At 36.8% G+C, this 18,604-nt stretch overlaps 1 protein-coding gene across 2 annotated transcripts in view; it reads left to right on the forward strand.

Moving 5' to 3' along the window:
* Positions 1–11,864, forward strand: part of UBR5 (ubiquitin protein ligase E3 component n-recognin 5) — a 141,348-nt gene extending 129,484 nt beyond the window's left edge. For both annotated transcript variants that reach the window (XM_089898843.1, XM_022584666.3), the window contains exons 52-59: positions 617–677; positions 2,749–2,924; positions 3,123–3,207; positions 4,587–4,742; positions 5,108–5,221; positions 6,633–6,777; positions 8,131–8,216; positions 11,236–11,864. In XM_089898843.1, coding sequence (XP_089754969.1) covers positions 617–677; positions 2,749–2,924; positions 3,123–3,207; positions 4,587–4,742; positions 5,108–5,221; positions 6,633–6,777; positions 8,131–8,216; positions 11,236–11,448 — 1,036 coding nt within the window. In that variant the 3' untranslated portion in view covers positions 11,449–11,864. The remainder of the gene's footprint in view (positions 1–616; positions 678–2,748; positions 2,925–3,122; positions 3,208–4,586; positions 4,743–5,107; positions 5,222–6,632; positions 6,778–8,130; positions 8,217–11,235) is intronic.
* The last annotated feature ends 6,740 nt before the right edge of the window (positions 11,865–18,604 follow it).

The raw sequence follows: 18,604 nt of genomic DNA on the forward strand, positions 1-18,604 counted from the left end.
TCTTCTCTTGACTTTCATGTACTATGTCTTTATTCCTCTTCCCTGTTTCTGGAAGTATCAATACACACTGATATAGCTTAGCCCATTAGTTGCAAATAATGTGTGTTTTTGATAAAAAAGATATTTGTAAATATATGTAAGGGTTGCTAATTTAGAAGTGTTTTCTATTGAAATGCAAGAATATAATATTGACTGCTTTCACCTGGCTTTATGGATTGAACAGTGGATTTATTAGTATTCTAGAATAATTAAATACCCTAGAGCATTTGATTCCTATTGTGGTTGCTTTCTGAACATTTTTCTGTTCTTTTACAATGCTTCCCCTGAGCTCAAGTTTCAGTTCCCCTATGAAGACTGCATTTATTTTGTCTTAAATCAGGTAGCCTTTAGTTCATTGTCTTGCATCATACATGTAGCATCCTGTGTTTTTGTGTATATTATTGACACTTTTGTTCCTAGAACTGCATTAAGACTAGTAAGTGTCCTAGATGTTTTTTTACTTCAAAACTTAAATGTATTTATATATTCTTACAAGTTTAAATGCGTGTGGTTTTCTCTACACTAAATTCTAGAATTTCAGTTATCTGAAATGTGAAAGTTGTTTGTTTGTTTTTAGGGAAAATGGAGCTGATAGTATCCTGGATCTTGGGTTATTAGACTCCTCAGAAAAGGTACAGGTAAGGGATGTTTTGTACATGTGCTAATAATAAGCACTTGGAATTTAAATTACAGAAGGGAAAGGAAAGCATATTTACAAAGAAATTATGTCTTTGTAAGTAAAATGCTTGATTACAGTAGAGGAAAAAGCAAAGATTAGAATAAAGGTGTCATATACAGAATCAAGACTGGTTGAGTTAGGGTTCAGTGTAACCCCACTCACTGGCTGCCTCCACTTGAGCACAGGCTGAATTAAGCTTAAATTAGAGATGTCATAGAGATGTCATTAATTAATATCAGAGAAGGAGAGTAGTCCTGTGGATTCCTAGGTCTCCTTCCTCCAGTAAGCAGCAGAGATCCAGAGAAAATGTGACATATGGTATAGCAGTAAGAAGGCTTTTTTAAAGTGCATGATGCATTTCAATTTGTAAGCTACCTGAGAATTTCAGTGCCAGCCAAGATATAATCTTATCTCTTTCACTGACTACAACTAAAGACTCTGGACAAAATACAAAAAGGAACTGCTTGAGGATTCTGAAAAGTAAACAACAGCACACCGATAGGAGGGAAGTCAAAATTTGAAAAACTGTTATTTTGAAGCGTTGTTTCAGGCAGGAGAGTAAAACTGGTCCCCATTACTCCGTCTTAACTGGAAGGTAGTACATGCTTTAAGAAATAAACTATAGTATAAATCACTGTCCAAGTCCCAGACCATCCCATATGGTGCATATGCGGGGCAGACCCAATAGTATAATTAAAAGGCTTTGAAAACTTAATTGGTAATGGAACCACTGCACACAGAAGATGACACTTCCAAGCTGAACGTAACCAGGTTATTGCCTACCAAAGCCAAAAAACATCAACATTCTCCATGTCATTTTAACAAGACCCTGAGTTTTACAACTTAGTATTCAAAATGTCCAGGATACACTCCAGAATTATTCAGCATACAAAGAACCAACAGAGACTCACTAATTCTCCTGGCAAGAGAACCAATAGATACTAGCCTTGAGATGACCCACTTGTTTGAATTATCAAAGACATTATCTCATGTTCTGTGAGATAAAGGTAAATAAACACAAATGAATGGAAAGGTAGAGGTTCAGAAATAGAAACTAGAGAACCAAGGGAAAATTTTAGGAAGTACAATGTATGAAAGAAAAAATTCACTGAATAGGTCAATAGCAGAACAAAGATGACAGAGGAAAATTCATCAGTCAGTTTGAAGATAGATAGAAATTATCCCTTCTGAAGAATAGAAGGAGAAAAGATGTCAAACAAACAACAGTTTTCAGAGACCTGTTGGACCATATCAAACATGCATGTCACTGGAGTACCCAGAAGAGGAGAACGAGATTGTTACAGGAAAATATTTGAAGAAATAATAGCTGAAAACTTCCCAAATTTGATGCAAGACATAGATTTATAGATTCAAGGAGGTCAGTGAACCCTAAAAAGGATAAACTGAAAGAAAACTGTGTCTAGATGCATCATCAAGCTGCTGTAAAACTAATAAGGAAGCAAAGAATAGTGCCTTACATATAGATAAACAGTGATTTGAAAGGCAGTGGATTTCTTATCAGAAACTGCGAAGGCCAGAAGACAACAGAGAGCATCATCCTTAAAGTGCTTTTAGAATTGTCGATCCAGAATTCTATATCCGAGGAAAATATATTTAAGGAATCAAGGTGAAAGAAGCTACCAGATTTTCATTAAATAGTTTTACTCAAATGGATAGAGAAGTTAACAGGCACAAGCTTTGTATATCACAATTCTGAAAGAATGAGTTAAAGTTTATTTACATTTAAATATGCATGTGGCTTTACCTATCAAACTTTACATTTAAGTAATTTAGAGAACCAGTTCATATGTTTTGCTGTTAAAAATCAATCTTGGGTAATGTCAAAAATATTACTGTTATTTTTTTTGGAGGGGGTATCTGGATTATTATTATTGTTAATTTTAAAGAGAGTTATAATGGCATTTTTTAATAAAAAATAATCCTTTTCTTGTAGACACATATACTAAAATATAAACAAACAAATAAATAAAATCAATCTTGGGTCTTAATCTCTGATACTCTATTATTAGGAAAACAGAAAGCGTCATGGTTCTAGTCGAAGTGTAGTAGATATGGATTTAGATGACACAGATGATGGTGATGACAATGCCCCTTTGTTTTACCAACCTGGAAAAAGAGGATTTTATACTCCAAGGCCTGGCAAAAACACAGAAGCAAGGTTGAATTGTTTCAGAAACATTGGCAGGTAAAATAATCTTGAATTTGAATTTTTTTAAATTTCAGTTTATGAGACTTTCTAAAATATATTAGTTTGTAAAATGTGTATATGTTCTACTATAAAAATTTCTCAACATATTTTATGTATATTATATATGTGTGGGGCGTTATGTGTTCTGGAGTTATTTTTGAATTTAAATACTATTTGCTTGTTTTTTATTTTTAGGATTCTTGGACTGTGTCTGTTACAGAATGAACTATGTCCTATCACATTGAATAGACATGTGATTAAAGTGTTGCTTGGTAGGAAAGTAAGTGATTTTAATGAACCTAACTGCTTTTACATTGCAAAAAATTTGTTTCATAAAATAATTATATATATAGCATTAAATTATGTTAAATTTTAAAGCATTATAGCCATTATAAATCATTTTCAAACATTTAATGGCATGGGGAAAATCTGAATACATGGAGGAGAGAGCATAGAAGAATGGGTGACACACAGGTGGGTTTGGAGGGTTTGACAGACCTGGATCCTGTTGCAGACAAATCCCTTGACATTTATGGCATATTTCCCCATTTATAAAATGGTAAAGAAAACAGTATAGCGCCTGGCACATAGTGCTCAGTAAGTTCTAGCAAGTAGTGGCAATAGAAGTAGTATTGTATTGAAAAGAGCATTCCCAGTTTCAAAAATATACACAAGATGTAGGTGGCTAGAGGGACAAAAGGATGTAAGAAAATATAGCATAGTATGCTTGATAATTATCTCTGGGTGACAGAATTAGGTTATTTTCTTTATGTGTTTTGATAGTTTGACAGCTGGTACATTCCTTTACGACAGGGGGTTGGGGGAGAGAAACGACATCCTTTAAATTAATGCATAATACTAATTATAATCACAAAACAACAAAATATTTTACAGTCTCTTCTAGGGATGCACAACACACATTGGATATGATTAGCATTGTTAAAGCTGTGGTCTTAATAACTTTCTTTACTCAAACCCATTGGTGAATATTATTTTCTATTATTACAGCATATCATACTATGATACATACTTTTTCCTCTTCTTTTTTTTTCTTTTTAAACTCTGACTCTATTGACTTCTTAAAGTGTTCCAGCTAAAATGTTCTTGTGCAGAGAAAGAACTGGACTTAAAGCTCAGCAACATAGAAATGTTGAGCCTTTAACAGGGTTTATGGAAAAGATTAAGGAATCAAATAGACTCAAGTTTAACCCAATGATGTGACCTTCAGCAAGTTACTGGATTCCTCTAACATCAGATTTATCATCTGGAATTAATAATCTGTATTTTATGATTATTGTCAAGGCTAAACAGGATGTGTATTTAGCTTAGGACCAGTTGCTCGGCATAATCACTTTGCAATAATTAGTGCTGGTTTCTACAAATAAATTACTTTACAACTTAAAAAAAAAACTAGTATACTCCTGGTTTTAAAGTTTTTAAAAATGCATATTTTTCATGCTTTGAAAATTAAATGTATTTATCAGAGCCAAAGACTTATTAAAATTTTACCTCTTTAGATCAGTTATATTCAGTGGAAGATAAGCTGATAAAGAATAATCTTCAAATTAGATAAAATTCTTTATCATAGATTTCAGCTTACTAATGAATTCAGTTAAGATGTTTCTTTCATAATTGATTTTCATATGATTACTTTCTTAGGTCAATTGGCATGATTTTGCTTTTTTTGACCCTGTGATGTATGAGAGTTTGCGGCAACTAATACTTGCTTCTCAGAGTTCAGATGCTGATGCTGTTTTCTCAGCGATGGATTTGGCATTTGCAATTGACCTGTGTAAAGAAGAGGGTGGAGGACAGGTAAAGCAAATGTGTGGTTTTCTGATTCTGGCAGGAGAATTTGGTTAGTCTGTTGTGCTTGACATATAGAAAAACAATTTAGATAAATAGGGACCAAGAAAGAGACACACACACACACACAGAGAGAGAAAAGACACAGTAGGAGATGGAGAGAAAGAGATGAATGGATGGAGAGTTAGTGAGACAGACTGAGAGGTCAAAGAGTTTATAGTTACTTAGGCCTAGAATGTATGCATCCCTTAGATACTTGTCAGATACAGAATTGTCTTTAGATTTAAAATTTTTAGGAAATTGTTTTATGAACTGTTAACTTATTACTGCTTTGACAAAATTGCTTTTAAACGGCACTGCTAAATTTTTCACAGGTGGAACTTATTCCTAATGGTGTAAATATACCAGTCACTCCTCAGAACGTGTATGAGTATGTGCGGAAGTATGCTGAACACAGAATGTTGGTAGTTGCAGAACAGCCATTACATGTAAGTGTTTTCTGGAAAATGTTACTTGATCTGATGAGGCTATGTGTGTCTTCTGTGTTTTAAACTAGCTCACAGTGTATTCAGCTTGCTTATAAAAGGTCAAAAATTTTAAACCAAAATGAATTTACATAAAATGTAAATTACACATGAATCCAGACCTTTCTTTTGGGTAAAACTACTTGGAAAAACCATGTAATCATCCGAAAGGAGATTTGATAAGGATGCTTTGTGGGACTGAAATGACTACTGTTTTGGGGGTCCTGCAACCACCCATACCTCTGGTGACTCACTAGAAGGACTCCTAGGACTTGGAGGCAGTTGTACTCATTGGTATGGTTTATTATAGCAAAAGGACTCTCACAAGGGGAAAAAAATACATCAGACAGAGTCTGGAGGAATCCAGATACAGGCTCCAAAGTTCTCTCTCTGGGGGCATGAGTTGTCACAAAGAACATACGTCTTCCTCCAGCAGTGAATTACAGCAATGCATGTGCAGTGTTTGTGTTTAGGGAAGCCTGCTTAAGAGTCACAGTGCCCAGGGTTTTTATTGGAGGCCAGTCCTGTAAGCAGTTCAGACCCCCAGAGGAAAAACACATGTTCATCATAAATCACCTTCTTTGCACAAATAATCTAGGCAAGCTGGTACAGCAGGGTTTATTGTCCCAGGCATTCAAAATAGCCACATCAGTTAGTAATGTAAGGAAAATTCTAAAAACCAAGGACCATTCCTCCAATCAGACTCTTCTAAAGAGCAACATCAGGCCTGCTCTTTCTCCTGTTGAAGAATGTTTATGAAGTGTTTCTGATCCCTGTGCTGGGAATAATTGTGTGGGCTCTGGAATCATACTGTCGGGGTTCAAATCATGGCTGCAGCCCCCTCTAGCTGTATGACATTAGCAAACTACTTAACTATTTTGTGCCTTGGTTCCCTCCTCTGCAAAATGAGGATAGGATTAAATGAAGTAACATATGTAAGGTGCTTAGAACAGTTCTTGGCACATGGTAATTTCTCAGTAAGCTTCTAGATTTTGGGTTTGTGTCAGGGATGTTTGTTTTTGTCATTATCATACTCTTCCTAGGATGTTGACAGGATAGCACATTTGACAGATTGAAGCTATTCTTAATGACTAGCCTGTTTGCTATTAACATAATTTAAAAAATTATTTTTGTTAACTCCTGATATGTAACAGTACTCCTTCACTTTTGAACCTGTAGCCCTTTTTTCCCTCTGCCACTCTTTTGAATCTGTTAATAAGAAACTCAAAATATAGAACTTAATTTTTTAGTATTATTTAGAATTATTTAATATTCTTAGGCTGCTAAAATTAGATGTTGGACTTTAACAATAATGATGCTATGTAGAAAATAAAGTACTGATAGTAATAAACAGGTTATTTTTGAAATCCTCTAGGCAATGAGGAAAGGTCTGCTGGATGTGCTTCCAAAAAATTCATTAGAAGACTTAACAGCAGAAGATTTTAGGCTTTTGGTAAATGGCTGTGGTGAAGTTAATGTGCAAATGCTGATCAGTTTCACCTCTTTCAATGATGAATCAGGTATGAAATTTTTTTAATGTTTATTTAAGGAATAAACTACATAGATAATTTGGTCAGTTTTCTGAGTTTCTGGTTCTTACATATTTACAGGGGCTTATATTTTAAGATATGTTTGAACTATGATAGCATTAGGTCATTCTTAATTCTTTTATTGTTTAATTTTTCTAGGTTTTAACAAATGCATGGTTTTAGTATGATACAAGTAAAAATTCCTGGTGAGCAACTGTGTGAAAAGTACTTTTATATACTATTAATAATTGAGAAAAAATAATCCATGTGACAGTTCTGTTGGCCTTTCCCTATTCATGTTCCTTAAACTCTAATTAAAGAATTTGACTACATGATGTTTGCTTTGTAGAACGGATCCAAAGCACACTTAGAAAGACATCAGAGCACACAAACACATGGAGAATCTAGAAAGAATAACAAGAGGTAGTGATAATCCTAGAGTAACATTCATCTTTAGTGCTTGATTTGTTGCAACCCTTCCTTTTCAAGTCCCGTATTCTAGGAATAGACTTTTTAGCTGTGACTACACAATAAAACACTGGAAGCTCCAAGAAATTCCTGAGAGGACTACTATAACTCTAGTCCAAGATTATTGCATACATGAAGATACCAGTTTTTTCCCCTTTATTTTTCATACTTTGCAAACAGCGTCAGCCAAATTATAGTAAGTTAAATTTGGATAAATTTTCTTGTTTTTCCCTCATGCTTGGCAACGTATAGATCATTGTGTAGTAGTTTTTGTGCCACTTATTAATATAATTTTCAATACTTGTGAGATAAGAACTTGGCTTATTTACAAACCAGAAACCTAGAAGCGGGAAAAAAAATACCTAAAGACACTCCCAAGTATGATCCTCAGATCATCAGCATCAGCATCATCTGGAAGCTTTTTAGAAATGCAGAATCTCTGGTTCCTTTCCCCTTTCTTCCCCCATACCTAGTGAATGAGAGTCTGCATTTTAAAAAGATCTCGATCCAAGGGATTTGTGAACTCATTAAACTTTGAGAAGCACTGGTTTAAGATCATAAGAAAACTCATGACTTACAGGTGGAATTAAAGTCATGTGATTTTTGAGGCTGGTGGTTCATTTTTCTTGTCTTGGTCATCTTGGTCATTAGGATTGATTAATGAACTCTAGAGGTTTCACATTATGTAAGTGGTCCTAACTTCCTCTGTTAGGGTTAGTGCCCCCCCATTTTAATTTTATACCTACTTTTATAAGAAGTAATATTCTAAAAATACAACTGTTATAGTATATATGTATATATTTTTAACATCTTTATTGGAGTATAATTGCTTTACAACTGATATAGTATATTTATTGAATTTATATTCATTTGTAGGAGAAAATGCTGAGAAGCTCTTGCAGTTCAAGCGTTGGTTCTGGTCAATTGTAGAGAAGATGAGCATGACAGAACGACAAGATCTTGTAAGTTAAGTTTCACAAGATTTGTAGAAGAAAATGTAAAAACCTTAAATACTATGTATGACGGCATTTTGTTTTCAATTTGTAATGGTTGGTCATTTTAATTTTGGCTAAGAAAATTATTGAAGGTCAGAAATAAAAGGCAGTTTTGTTTCTTTACTCTAGAACAGAAGTATGAGTAAAACTGTAAGCAGAGTGAAATACATCTTAGCTATTAAAATGCCATCCTTAGTCCCAGAAGGTACCAGCTTATTGTTGAGACATGTTTTTTCCCCTATAGTGCTTATATTGTACATCCTTAATCTTTTTGCCTCTTTTGTACATCCTTAATCTTTTTGCCTAGCAGCAAATCTTTGCAAAATTTTTGAATAGTATCTTAATTGCTCTGTATACTATGAATAGAATAGCTTAATTATGAGTACTACATCTCTGATTTTAATCTTATTACTTATTATTAACTTAGAATCATAAATTAGATGATATAAACTTTGATTATATTGAAAAGTCTGTCAAGTCTGTGGAACCTATGTCCAACCTTGAGTATATCCAAGTCAACCTGTCCATTAACCTTGAAAGGCAGTCTAGACTTTCCTGTAGAAATTTGAGGGACATTCCTTACCCAGAAAATCTCACGAGATCCTTTCTATTCATATTCCTCATAGTTCCCTGTGACATTTCCCCTGTTGATGCAGCCTTAGTTCTCAATATTCTAAACCAGACCTCTTATGGAATGTATAAAAATGATCCAATTTCTAGATATATCCCCCAGTTTCATTTGATAGGGAGAAATAAGTTACTTGTGCATGAAAGCACAAAACTTGCTGTTTCCAATTTACCTGTAATTCAGGCAGTAACTTTTTTTTTTTTTTTGTGGGGAAGGGGTCGTGCATTTAGCATTCCTTCATCTTGACATGGCCCCAAGAGCCTTCCAGTATTTCTCCACTATAGCAAGACAGGTTGTCCAGCAGTCCTAGCTGTCAGCTGGGTTTTGTTCTTGGCTTAGCCATATGGTAGTTTCCTAGGTTGCTCCCTAGGTTGATTCCATATAATTCCATGTACTTTGACTTTCCTGATCTTGTGGACCAACCCCAAAGTCCCTACTAATGCTAATACCATATCTGTCCCTGTTGGCTTTAGGAGTACCTGATAACGTATTAGGGTTCTTGAGTCAATCTTTGGATTCAGAGCAAAACCAATACATCCTCAGTGCAGTCGGTCAAGTTAAGTCTCACTGCATTTCTGCCTTCTACTGGAAGAGAAAGCTGTTAACTATTCAGTCTTTTATGAGAGAGAATTTCCCTCTGTAGGGGCCTCAAAATGTCTTAGCAGTAGCTTTAATTTGTGAGCTTTACTCTTTAAACTCCTGTTATACCAAGGTGTCTTTTACCTCCTCCTCTTCCCCTTCCCCTTTTGGGAGGTTATCCTTCACATATTGTTGGGTTTTTCCTTATATGTCTCAAGGACAGAATATAACAGCGTTTCCTAAACTGTTTTCCCTTGAATTATTAGTCCCAGGATTGTGGGGTAAGACTACATAGTTTATTTCCCTCTTGGAGAGTCACAGGTCACTAGTAAAAGTTCTGAGAAGTCCTCTGGTATTTATTTCTCTTCCTCTAACTTCTCTGAGGTCCATCTGTCTGGTTAATCATATTTATCCTTGGAGAAACACTTTAAGTTTGTTTTTTACCTGTAAAATGAGTAGATTGGGCCAGCTTTACCTCTACAGTACCTTCCAGCTCTTTTATAGTTCTTTGAAGATTTTGGAGACCCTGACACAGAGGTGGTTTTTCCTGCCTCCTTCTATAGAATTCTAGATGAGATTTCTCACAAAACTATGCTTCAGGAAATAGTTTAGGTTTCCTAGTCATTCTGGGATAATGAATATATTTTGCCTGTTTAGCTGTACACTATAAATGCAAGATTTTAAAAGCTTTACCTTAAGAGACTCTGTCAGTGAGGAATGGTATGTATTAATGAAAATATTTCAGGAAAGTATATCTTTGGTTATCATATTTAAAGAAAAAGTAATTTATGGTATATTACACAAATTAGATGCATTTTAAAACTCAATGTTGGGACTTCCCTGGCAGTCCAGTGGTTAAGATTTTGCCTTCCAGTGTGTGGGGTGCGGATTCGATCCCTGGTCGGGGAGCTAAGATCCCACATACCTCGGGGCCAAAAAACCAAAACATAAAGCAGAAGCAATATTGTAACAAATTCAATAAAGACTTTAAAAATGGTCCACATCCCCCCCACCACCACCAAAAAAAAAAAAATCTAAAAAAAACCCCAGATACGTTAAAATGGCTTATTGCATGGATTTTGATGTACAGTAGATGCTGTCGAACACTTAATTACTATTATAAAATTATTATGTATCACAATGGACCACTGAAAATACTGGGTTTTTGTTTTTTTTTTTTTTGCGGTATGTGGGCCTCTCACTGCTGTGGCCTCTCCCGTGGCGGAGCACAGGCTCCGGATGCGCAGGCTCAGCGGCCATGGCTCACGGGCCCAGCCGCTCCGCGGCATGTGGGATCTTCCCGGACCAGGGCACGAACCTGTGTCCCCTGCATCGGCAGGCGGACTCTCAACCACTGTGCCACCAGGGAAGCCCCTGGGTTGTTTTGCTAGTAGATAAAATACAAAATAACTTAGATAACCTCTGTGAATCTTGAACCTTTTTTGGAGACCTTGTACCTTATTCTCATTAAGGGATACTCTGTGGAACTTAGCAACTGGAAAGGCCCTTAGAGAGCATTTAGTCCAATAGCCTCATGTTACAGATGAGAAACTGAGGCAGTGAAACATAGTCACTTTTCTACATACCTGACATTTTTTTCTCTTCTGACCCTGAACCTTTCCTTTTTAATACAAGAAATAAATGTAAAACCCAGTTCAAAATAATACCCCTTCGTAGGTTTTAACACAAGAATGGGGCTCTATGTATATATCGCCAGAGTTAAGGGGTGAATGTTAATCTTTTAAAAGCCAAACTTGTAATTATTATACTCCTGTTTAGGTTTACTTTTGGACATCAAGTCCATCATTACCAGCCAGTGAAGAAGGATTTCAGCCTATGCCCTCCATCACAATAAGACCACCAGATGACCAACATCTTCCTACTGCAAATACTTGCATTTCTCGACTTTACGTCCCACTCTATTCCTCTAAACAGATTCTCAAACAGAAATTGCTACTCGCCATTAAGACCAAGAATTTTGGTTTTGTGTAGAGTATAAAAAGTGTGTACTGCTGTGTAATATTACTAGCTTATTTTGTAGATTTTTTTCCATTTGTCTATAAAAGTTTATGAAAGTTAATGCTGTCACACCCTGTGGTGGTACCTTAAAGAGATTAAATGCAAACATTCCTTGCTGAGTTTGTAGCTTAAAGGCCTGAGGAGCACTAGCAACATTTCACTGTAATGGTTTGCTAGTCAGCAACTTCTGGGTCTAACCCCAGCCAAAGATGACAGCAGAACAACATAATTTACACTGTGATTTATCTTTTTGCTGAGGGGAAAAAATGTAAAATGTTCTGAAAATTCACTGCTGCCTTTGTGGAAAGTGTTTCAGCAAAGGTTCTTGTATAGAGGGAATAGGGAATTTCAAAATAAAAAATTAAGTATGTTCTGTGTTTTCATTTTAACTTTTTTTATGGTGTTTAATTTGTGGTTGGCTGCAATTGTGTATCATGTATATGGAACTTGTAAAAAAAAAAGTTCTGAACATTCAGATCTTAGAGATGAAATCACTTTTACCTATAAAAACCACTTTTATTGCGGTTTGACTGCATTGAGCTCTAGGATATTAAATGATATCACTAATATTTTGCATGTAATTTGTTCATTTGAGTGAGGGCACTTTTTTGTACATATGATGGGGGCCAATGCACAATACTTTATCACAATCAACTTTTTTCCTTTGTATCCCTATTTCAATGAGCAGTCAAGTCAGGTGTACTGCACTTCAGTTCTAACTAGACATTTGTACTAAGGCATTTCAGTTATGTAAACTCAGCCTGGGCACTTTCTGATAACTGTAAAATGTTTTATAAGATCATGATTATTGAAGATAAATTTTGAAAAATTTTAAATGTTCGTGAGCAGCTTAACTACTTTTGTATCTAGCCTTTTTTAAGTATCTTGTTACATTTACTTTTTTAAATAAAGAAATTACAGAAGAAATGTCAAGTAATACTGAAGAAACAGTTTTTATTTATGTAGTTGTACATTTTTAAACTAAGGACAATATACCGACACGGTTATGTGCATAAAATTTTTGATTTAAAGAACTGAATGTACACATGGACTATAAGAAACAGAAGAAAATCAGTCCACATTTTACAGTTAGCAGAGAATCCTGAATGGCACTGGCCAGGCCACTTTTCCTTTTTACAAATGGGGGAAGTAAAGTGAGCCTTACTTGGCATAGGAAGTTACTTCACTTATATTTGATAACTAAGTGAGAGGTTCTTTTTGATGACCTATTAATTATGTAGCTTAGGACCATTATCTCTGAATTCTTGTGGTTTTAGTAGCTTTATTCAATGGCATAATAAGGAACACTGTTTTCTTCACCATGTCTTCAGTAAAGTGACTTAAACCAGTCACTTTACATATTGAAAATGAGAAGAGAAATTCTCTGGAGTCTTTCCTACTTTTCATTTCCTTTATAGGACTCCTGGCCTTTGGGATGTTTTTCACGTTCAAAGGCACTATGCTTTATTATATACATACATATATATATATATATATATATATATATATAACTTCCTTCAGAAGACTGAACCATGTGATATTTTCAGCCCTGCTGACACAATAAATATTAAAAACTAAAGTGACAGTAGTAAAATTCATTATATTACTTAAAACATACACAACGTAAGATGTATGAGATGTGTAAATTAACCAAAGGTTACTTTACAAAATGAGACATTGGTTTTTATGTCTAAATGCTATTTCTGAATAAATGAAATAGTAATTAGAGTAAGAGCTGATTTTCATCGATGTGTCTGAAAGAGAGAAAAACTGTATGCACATGACGGAATTGATAAAATGAAAACAAACTAGATATGATTAGGACATTTGAAACCCTAATTGTGAACTTATTTTTAATAGTTATTGAAAGAATGAAAGTATTTAAAATAATGCACAATGTCTTAAAGTCTTCCTAAATCAAAATTTTGGTTAAAATGCTTTTAGAAATACTAAAAGCAGAGGTTTTTTTTTTTTTAAAGTAAAGCATAAAATGGTTCTAAATGTAAAATAAAGTCATGTAAAATAAAGTTCTCTTTTGGTCTTGTTTAGTGATTAAATCTAATGGACTTGAAAACAAATTTAGGAATAGAAGACCAAGAATGAACTTTACTGAAGGTTTTCAAAGTTTTGCTACTTTTATTTCTTTCCCCTGAATTATCTGAATATCAAGACTACCCAGTATAAATGGCTTCCTGGGGCATACTTGAGAGGATTTTTAAATAGCATAATTTCACTATTTAGTACTTGCCCCTGAAGATACGATTTCTCTCCTAAATATATTATTTTTGTGTGTTTAGAGGTAGTCAGCAATATCTAGGTCTAAACTCAAGCTGAGATCTTCCCTTGAGGCAGTACTTATGCTTCTGAATGTGATTCTCTTGTGCTTGTTAATAGAGATTCCTAAGCTTTGCTCATCCTCTCAATCACATTCTGATTCAGTAACTCATAAGTAGAGAACAGAAATCTTTATTCTTAAAAGCATCCCAGGTGATTTCTGAAACACTGCCCAAAGAGCATTCCTTTTTTTCATGAATATAAAGCCCCCTCTTGGTAAACGCCCCAGAGCCAAACCTTTCCTTCTTAAAACCTATGGGAAGGTAATTCTGTTAATCATCTACTCCTGGATTAGGTTCTTCCTCCTGTGCCTGGGTAGTGATTGAAAATATTTTCAATGTTTACATTAACCTAAGTAGGTAGGTATGAACATAGAGATTAATTCTTCTCTAAACATCATTTGATTAATGTAGAAATGTATTTTAAATGTGACGTGTTTACTTATTTCAAAATACCTTGGATTAAATATAAGCAAAGAATCTTCTGTTACCTCCTGAGATTCAAAAAAAATTACTGGATTGTTATCACTGCAAACATGAAGTTTCTCTTAATTTTATTGAGTATTTACTATGTGTTAGGCAGTTTGTTAAGTGCTTTACTGTATTTCATTTTATCCTGAGATAGGCACTATTACCATCCTCACAGATAGGAAACTCGACACATTAAAACTTTTGCTCAAGGTTACACAGCTGGTAAGTGCTGAAGTGAGATGTCTCCAGGCATCCTGGAGCTTGCATTCCTGAACATTGGGCTACGCTATTTTGTGGAAGATACGATTATAATTGAGTTGGTTATTAAAGGTCCTGAGCACCCAGTTCCAGTATGTAGGTGTGTGTGTATGGAGGGAGGTTCCCCCATACCACCAAGCAATGCACAGTTCAACTCAATTCTGACACTATCTACCTGGAGATAGCATCAGATGCCACAGGTAAAGGGCTCAGTCCCACAAGACCCGCCCTCCACTTAAGAAGCCAATTGCAAGCCCAAGTTGTTAACTATACTTCTGACTGGCTATATAAATCAGAGGTTCCCATGACTCTCCTTGGGTTTGATTAATTTGCTGAAGCGGCTCACAGAACTCGAACATTTTACTTATTAGGTCACTGGTTTATTATAAAAGGATGTAACTCAGGAACAGCCAGATGGAAGATAAACACTGGGCAAAGCATGGGGAAAGGGTGTGGAGCTTCCATGTCCTCTCCCCACATCTCCACGTGTTCACCAACGCTGAAGCTCTCTGAACCCTGCCTATCTGGGTTTTTATGGAGGCCTCATGTCACAGGTATGATTGATTAAATCATTGACCACTGGTGATTGATTCAACCTCCAGTCCCTCTCCCTGCATAGAGGTCGAGGGTGGGACTGAAAGTTCCAACCCAGTCAAGGTTGGTTCCCCTGGCAACCAGCCCCCATCCTTATGAGTGGTCCAAAAGTCACCTCATTAACATAACAAAAGCAACATTGTTCTCATCACTTAGAAAATTCTGAGGGTTTGGGGAGCTCTGCACCAGAAACAGGGATAAAGACCAAATATGTACTGCTTATTATAAATCACAGTATCAGTCATAGAATAATGGAATACTCCAATGAGAGTCTGGCTGATTATGAAAAGGCAGAGTGATTCATATAGTTTTTGCTAAAGATTTCTAAGAAAAACTTTTGTCTTTTAGTAACTTCCCCTGAGGATAATAAGAACTCTGAAGATCTGTGAATTTTCTAAAATCAACCATGGTACCTACTTTTAAGTCTTAAAAAATGAAAAGCACCATACATAATGAAAAACTAATTTCTTGTTTGCAAGTTTTCTCATGAGTTGAAACGAGCTGCTTTCTCTAAAATAGTAAATGTCTTTCATGGGTAAAATAATTTTCTGAATCTTTTTCAGAATGTATTTTTGATTATTTCTAGTTGCTGAACTGGATTCTTTGAATCAATAGTTTGTATTTTTACATAGTGCATGTAGGTACATGCAGGAACTCTTCGGGAAAAAGAGCAGGCTGTGTATTTCTGTTTGAAATGCTTTCTTCAAGGGGAAGATGAAATTTGACTTTATGAAGATTAAATGCACTGTCTATTGCAAAATTATGGCATAGTTCTGATTACATTTGAGTATTACGAATTAACCCTAGGAAAGTAACTTTGTAAACAAAGTGTCAAGCTCTCAGGTAAAAATTTTCAGATTGTGTAATGAAATCATAAGGTACTGTTTACTGCTTATAGAAATGGAAGGCTTATGTGATCATTTTTTACACATTTATTTAGTACCTTTAAATAACAAATACCTAAGTTTGTGTTATGTTTCATTAAGAATTCTGCCCACCTAAAAACCATAAGAATCCTCTCAATTACCAAGAAATGGATTGGGGTGGGGAAGAGTGAGTAAAAATAGTGATAACAGCTGTGTCAAAAAACAGGCACCAAAATCTAAGTACAATAATGAAAGCAGAGGCTTTGATTCCTAGAATGTTTGATCATTGGGTTTCTGCTTCACGACAGATTAGAAATGGCAAATTAGGATCAAGGAAGCTAGCAAACATTCAAAAAGTAGAATGGAGCCATTTAATGTAGAAACATTTGGTAGTACCAGGTCTGAAAATCTGAATACTGCAAACAATGTATCTGCTACACAGATGACATGGCAGGAGACCCATCCAATTCAAAAACAGCACCCAAGACTAACATTTATCAATACTTCAGCTCAGGATAACTATTCATTTCACTAAAAATGTCTGTATACACTGGAAAAAGGCAGAGAAGCATGCATTTTGTTTTAAAAGATACAAAGTTGGTAAGGTTTAGGATGTCAAATGAAATTCTGTAACCTGAAATACAGGGCCTGGAACAAAGTAAGCACTCATATATGTGTTGAATGAAAGAAATAATTTATTCCTTAAAGGCTTCTAATAGATAAGGAACTACTGTATTATTTACAATTAGTGAGGTAGTAAAGCAAGATAGAGAAAAGCTTGTCTTGGATAGGTATGTAAGTTTTCTTGATCATATGAACTTTCTGGAAGCATCTTAAAGATTGTAAAACAGATTCTATTAATTTTTAAATAAAATTTTAGCAGAACTACCTTGGAACATTAAATAAGGGAGGCAAAAACTTACTGATATTATTTCAAGGTACAGCAGCTGAAGGTTTAAGTGATTTGGGAAAGTGAAGGAGGAGAACCAAGATTTTCATACAATTTTTGTCATTGTGCACTTTTCTGCTACCACAATGCCTTAGACTTCTGAAAGCTCATGAGAATAACAAAGAACTCCTAGCCATTGCTTTCCTACAGCTATGACTTTACCTTTAAAGCTTCAGAGGCACGGGTGCAATTCCCACCATTCTTGGTCCATGCATTATCTGAAACTAGTTCACTCGCTTGTTGTCTAACTTCTCCAGTGACCTCAAGAGCAGAGACCATCAGAAACTATCCTTGTTTACTTCTTTTAAACCCAGTGCTTAGAATGGTGCCTGGCTCAAATATAATTTATGAATCAATAAATTATCTAGGAGGGGAAGATAGCGGAAGAGTTAAGACGCGGAGATCACCTTCCTCCCCACAGATACACCAGAAATGCATCTACACGTGGAACAACTCCCACAGAACACCTACTGAATGCTGGCAGATGACCTCACACCTCCAAAAAGGCAAGAAACTCCCCACATACCTGGGTAGGGCAAAAGGAAAAAAGAAAGAACAGAGACAAGGTAATAGGGACGGGACCGGCACCAGTGGGAGGGAGCTGTAAAGGAGGAAAGGTTTCCACACACTGGGAAGCCCCTTCGCGGGCGGAGACTGCGGGTGGCGGAGAGGGGAGCTTCGGAGCCGCGGAGGAGAGCACAGCAGCAGGGTGCGGAGGGCAAAGCGGGGAGATTGCCGCACAGAGGATCGGTGCCGACCGGCACTCACCAGCCCGAGAGGCTTGTCTGCTCACCCGCCGGGGCAGGCGGGGCTGCGAGCTGAGGCTTGGGCTTTGATCAGAGCGCAGGAGGAGGACTGGGATTGGCGGCGTAAACACAGCCTGAAGGGGTTAGTGCACCACGGCTAGCCGGGAGGGAGGCGGGGGAAAGGTCTGGAGGTGCCGAAGAGGCAAGAAACTTTTTCTTCCCTCTTTGTTTCCTGGTGTGCGAGGAGAGGGGATTAAGAGCGCTGCTTAAAGGAACTCCAGAGAGGGGCGCGAGCCGCGGTGGACCCCAGAGACAAGCGGGAGACGCTAAGGCTGCTGCTGCCGCGACCAAGGGGCCTGTGTGTGAGCACAGGTCACTATCCACACCCCTCTTCCCGGAAGACTGTGCAGCCCGCCACTGCCAGGTTCCCGGGATCCAGGGATAACTTCCCCGGGAGAACGCAAGGCGGGCCTCAGGCTGGTGCAACGTCATGCCGGCCTCTGCCGCCGCAGGCTCGACCCGCACTCCGCGCCCCTCCCTCCCCCCGGCCTGAGTGAGCCAGAGCCCCCGAATCAGCGGCTCCTTTAACCCTGTCCTGTCTCAGTGAAAAACAGACGCCCTCCAGCGACCTACACGCAGAGGCGGGACCAAATCCAAAGCTGAGCCCCTGGGAGCTGTGAGAACAAAGAAGTGAAAGGGGAATCTCTCCCAGCAGCCTCAGAAGCAGTGGATTAAAGTTCCACAATCAACTTGATGTACCCTGCATCTGTGGAACACCTGAATACACAACAAATCACCCCAAACTGAGGAGGTGGACTTTGAGAGCAAGATTTATGATTTTTTTCCCCTTTTCCTCTTTTTGTGAGTGTGTATGCTTCTGTGTGAGATCTTGTCTGTATAGCTTTGCTTCCA

The sequence above is a fragment of the Delphinapterus leucas genome, chromosome 17 (genome assembly GCF_059928025.1).
Source record: "Delphinapterus leucas isolate spDelLeu-1000000601 "Yukka" chromosome 17, BTC_Dleu_Yukka2, whole genome shotgun sequence".
NCBI lineage: Eukaryota > Metazoa > Chordata > Mammalia > Artiodactyla > Monodontidae > Delphinapterus > Delphinapterus leucas.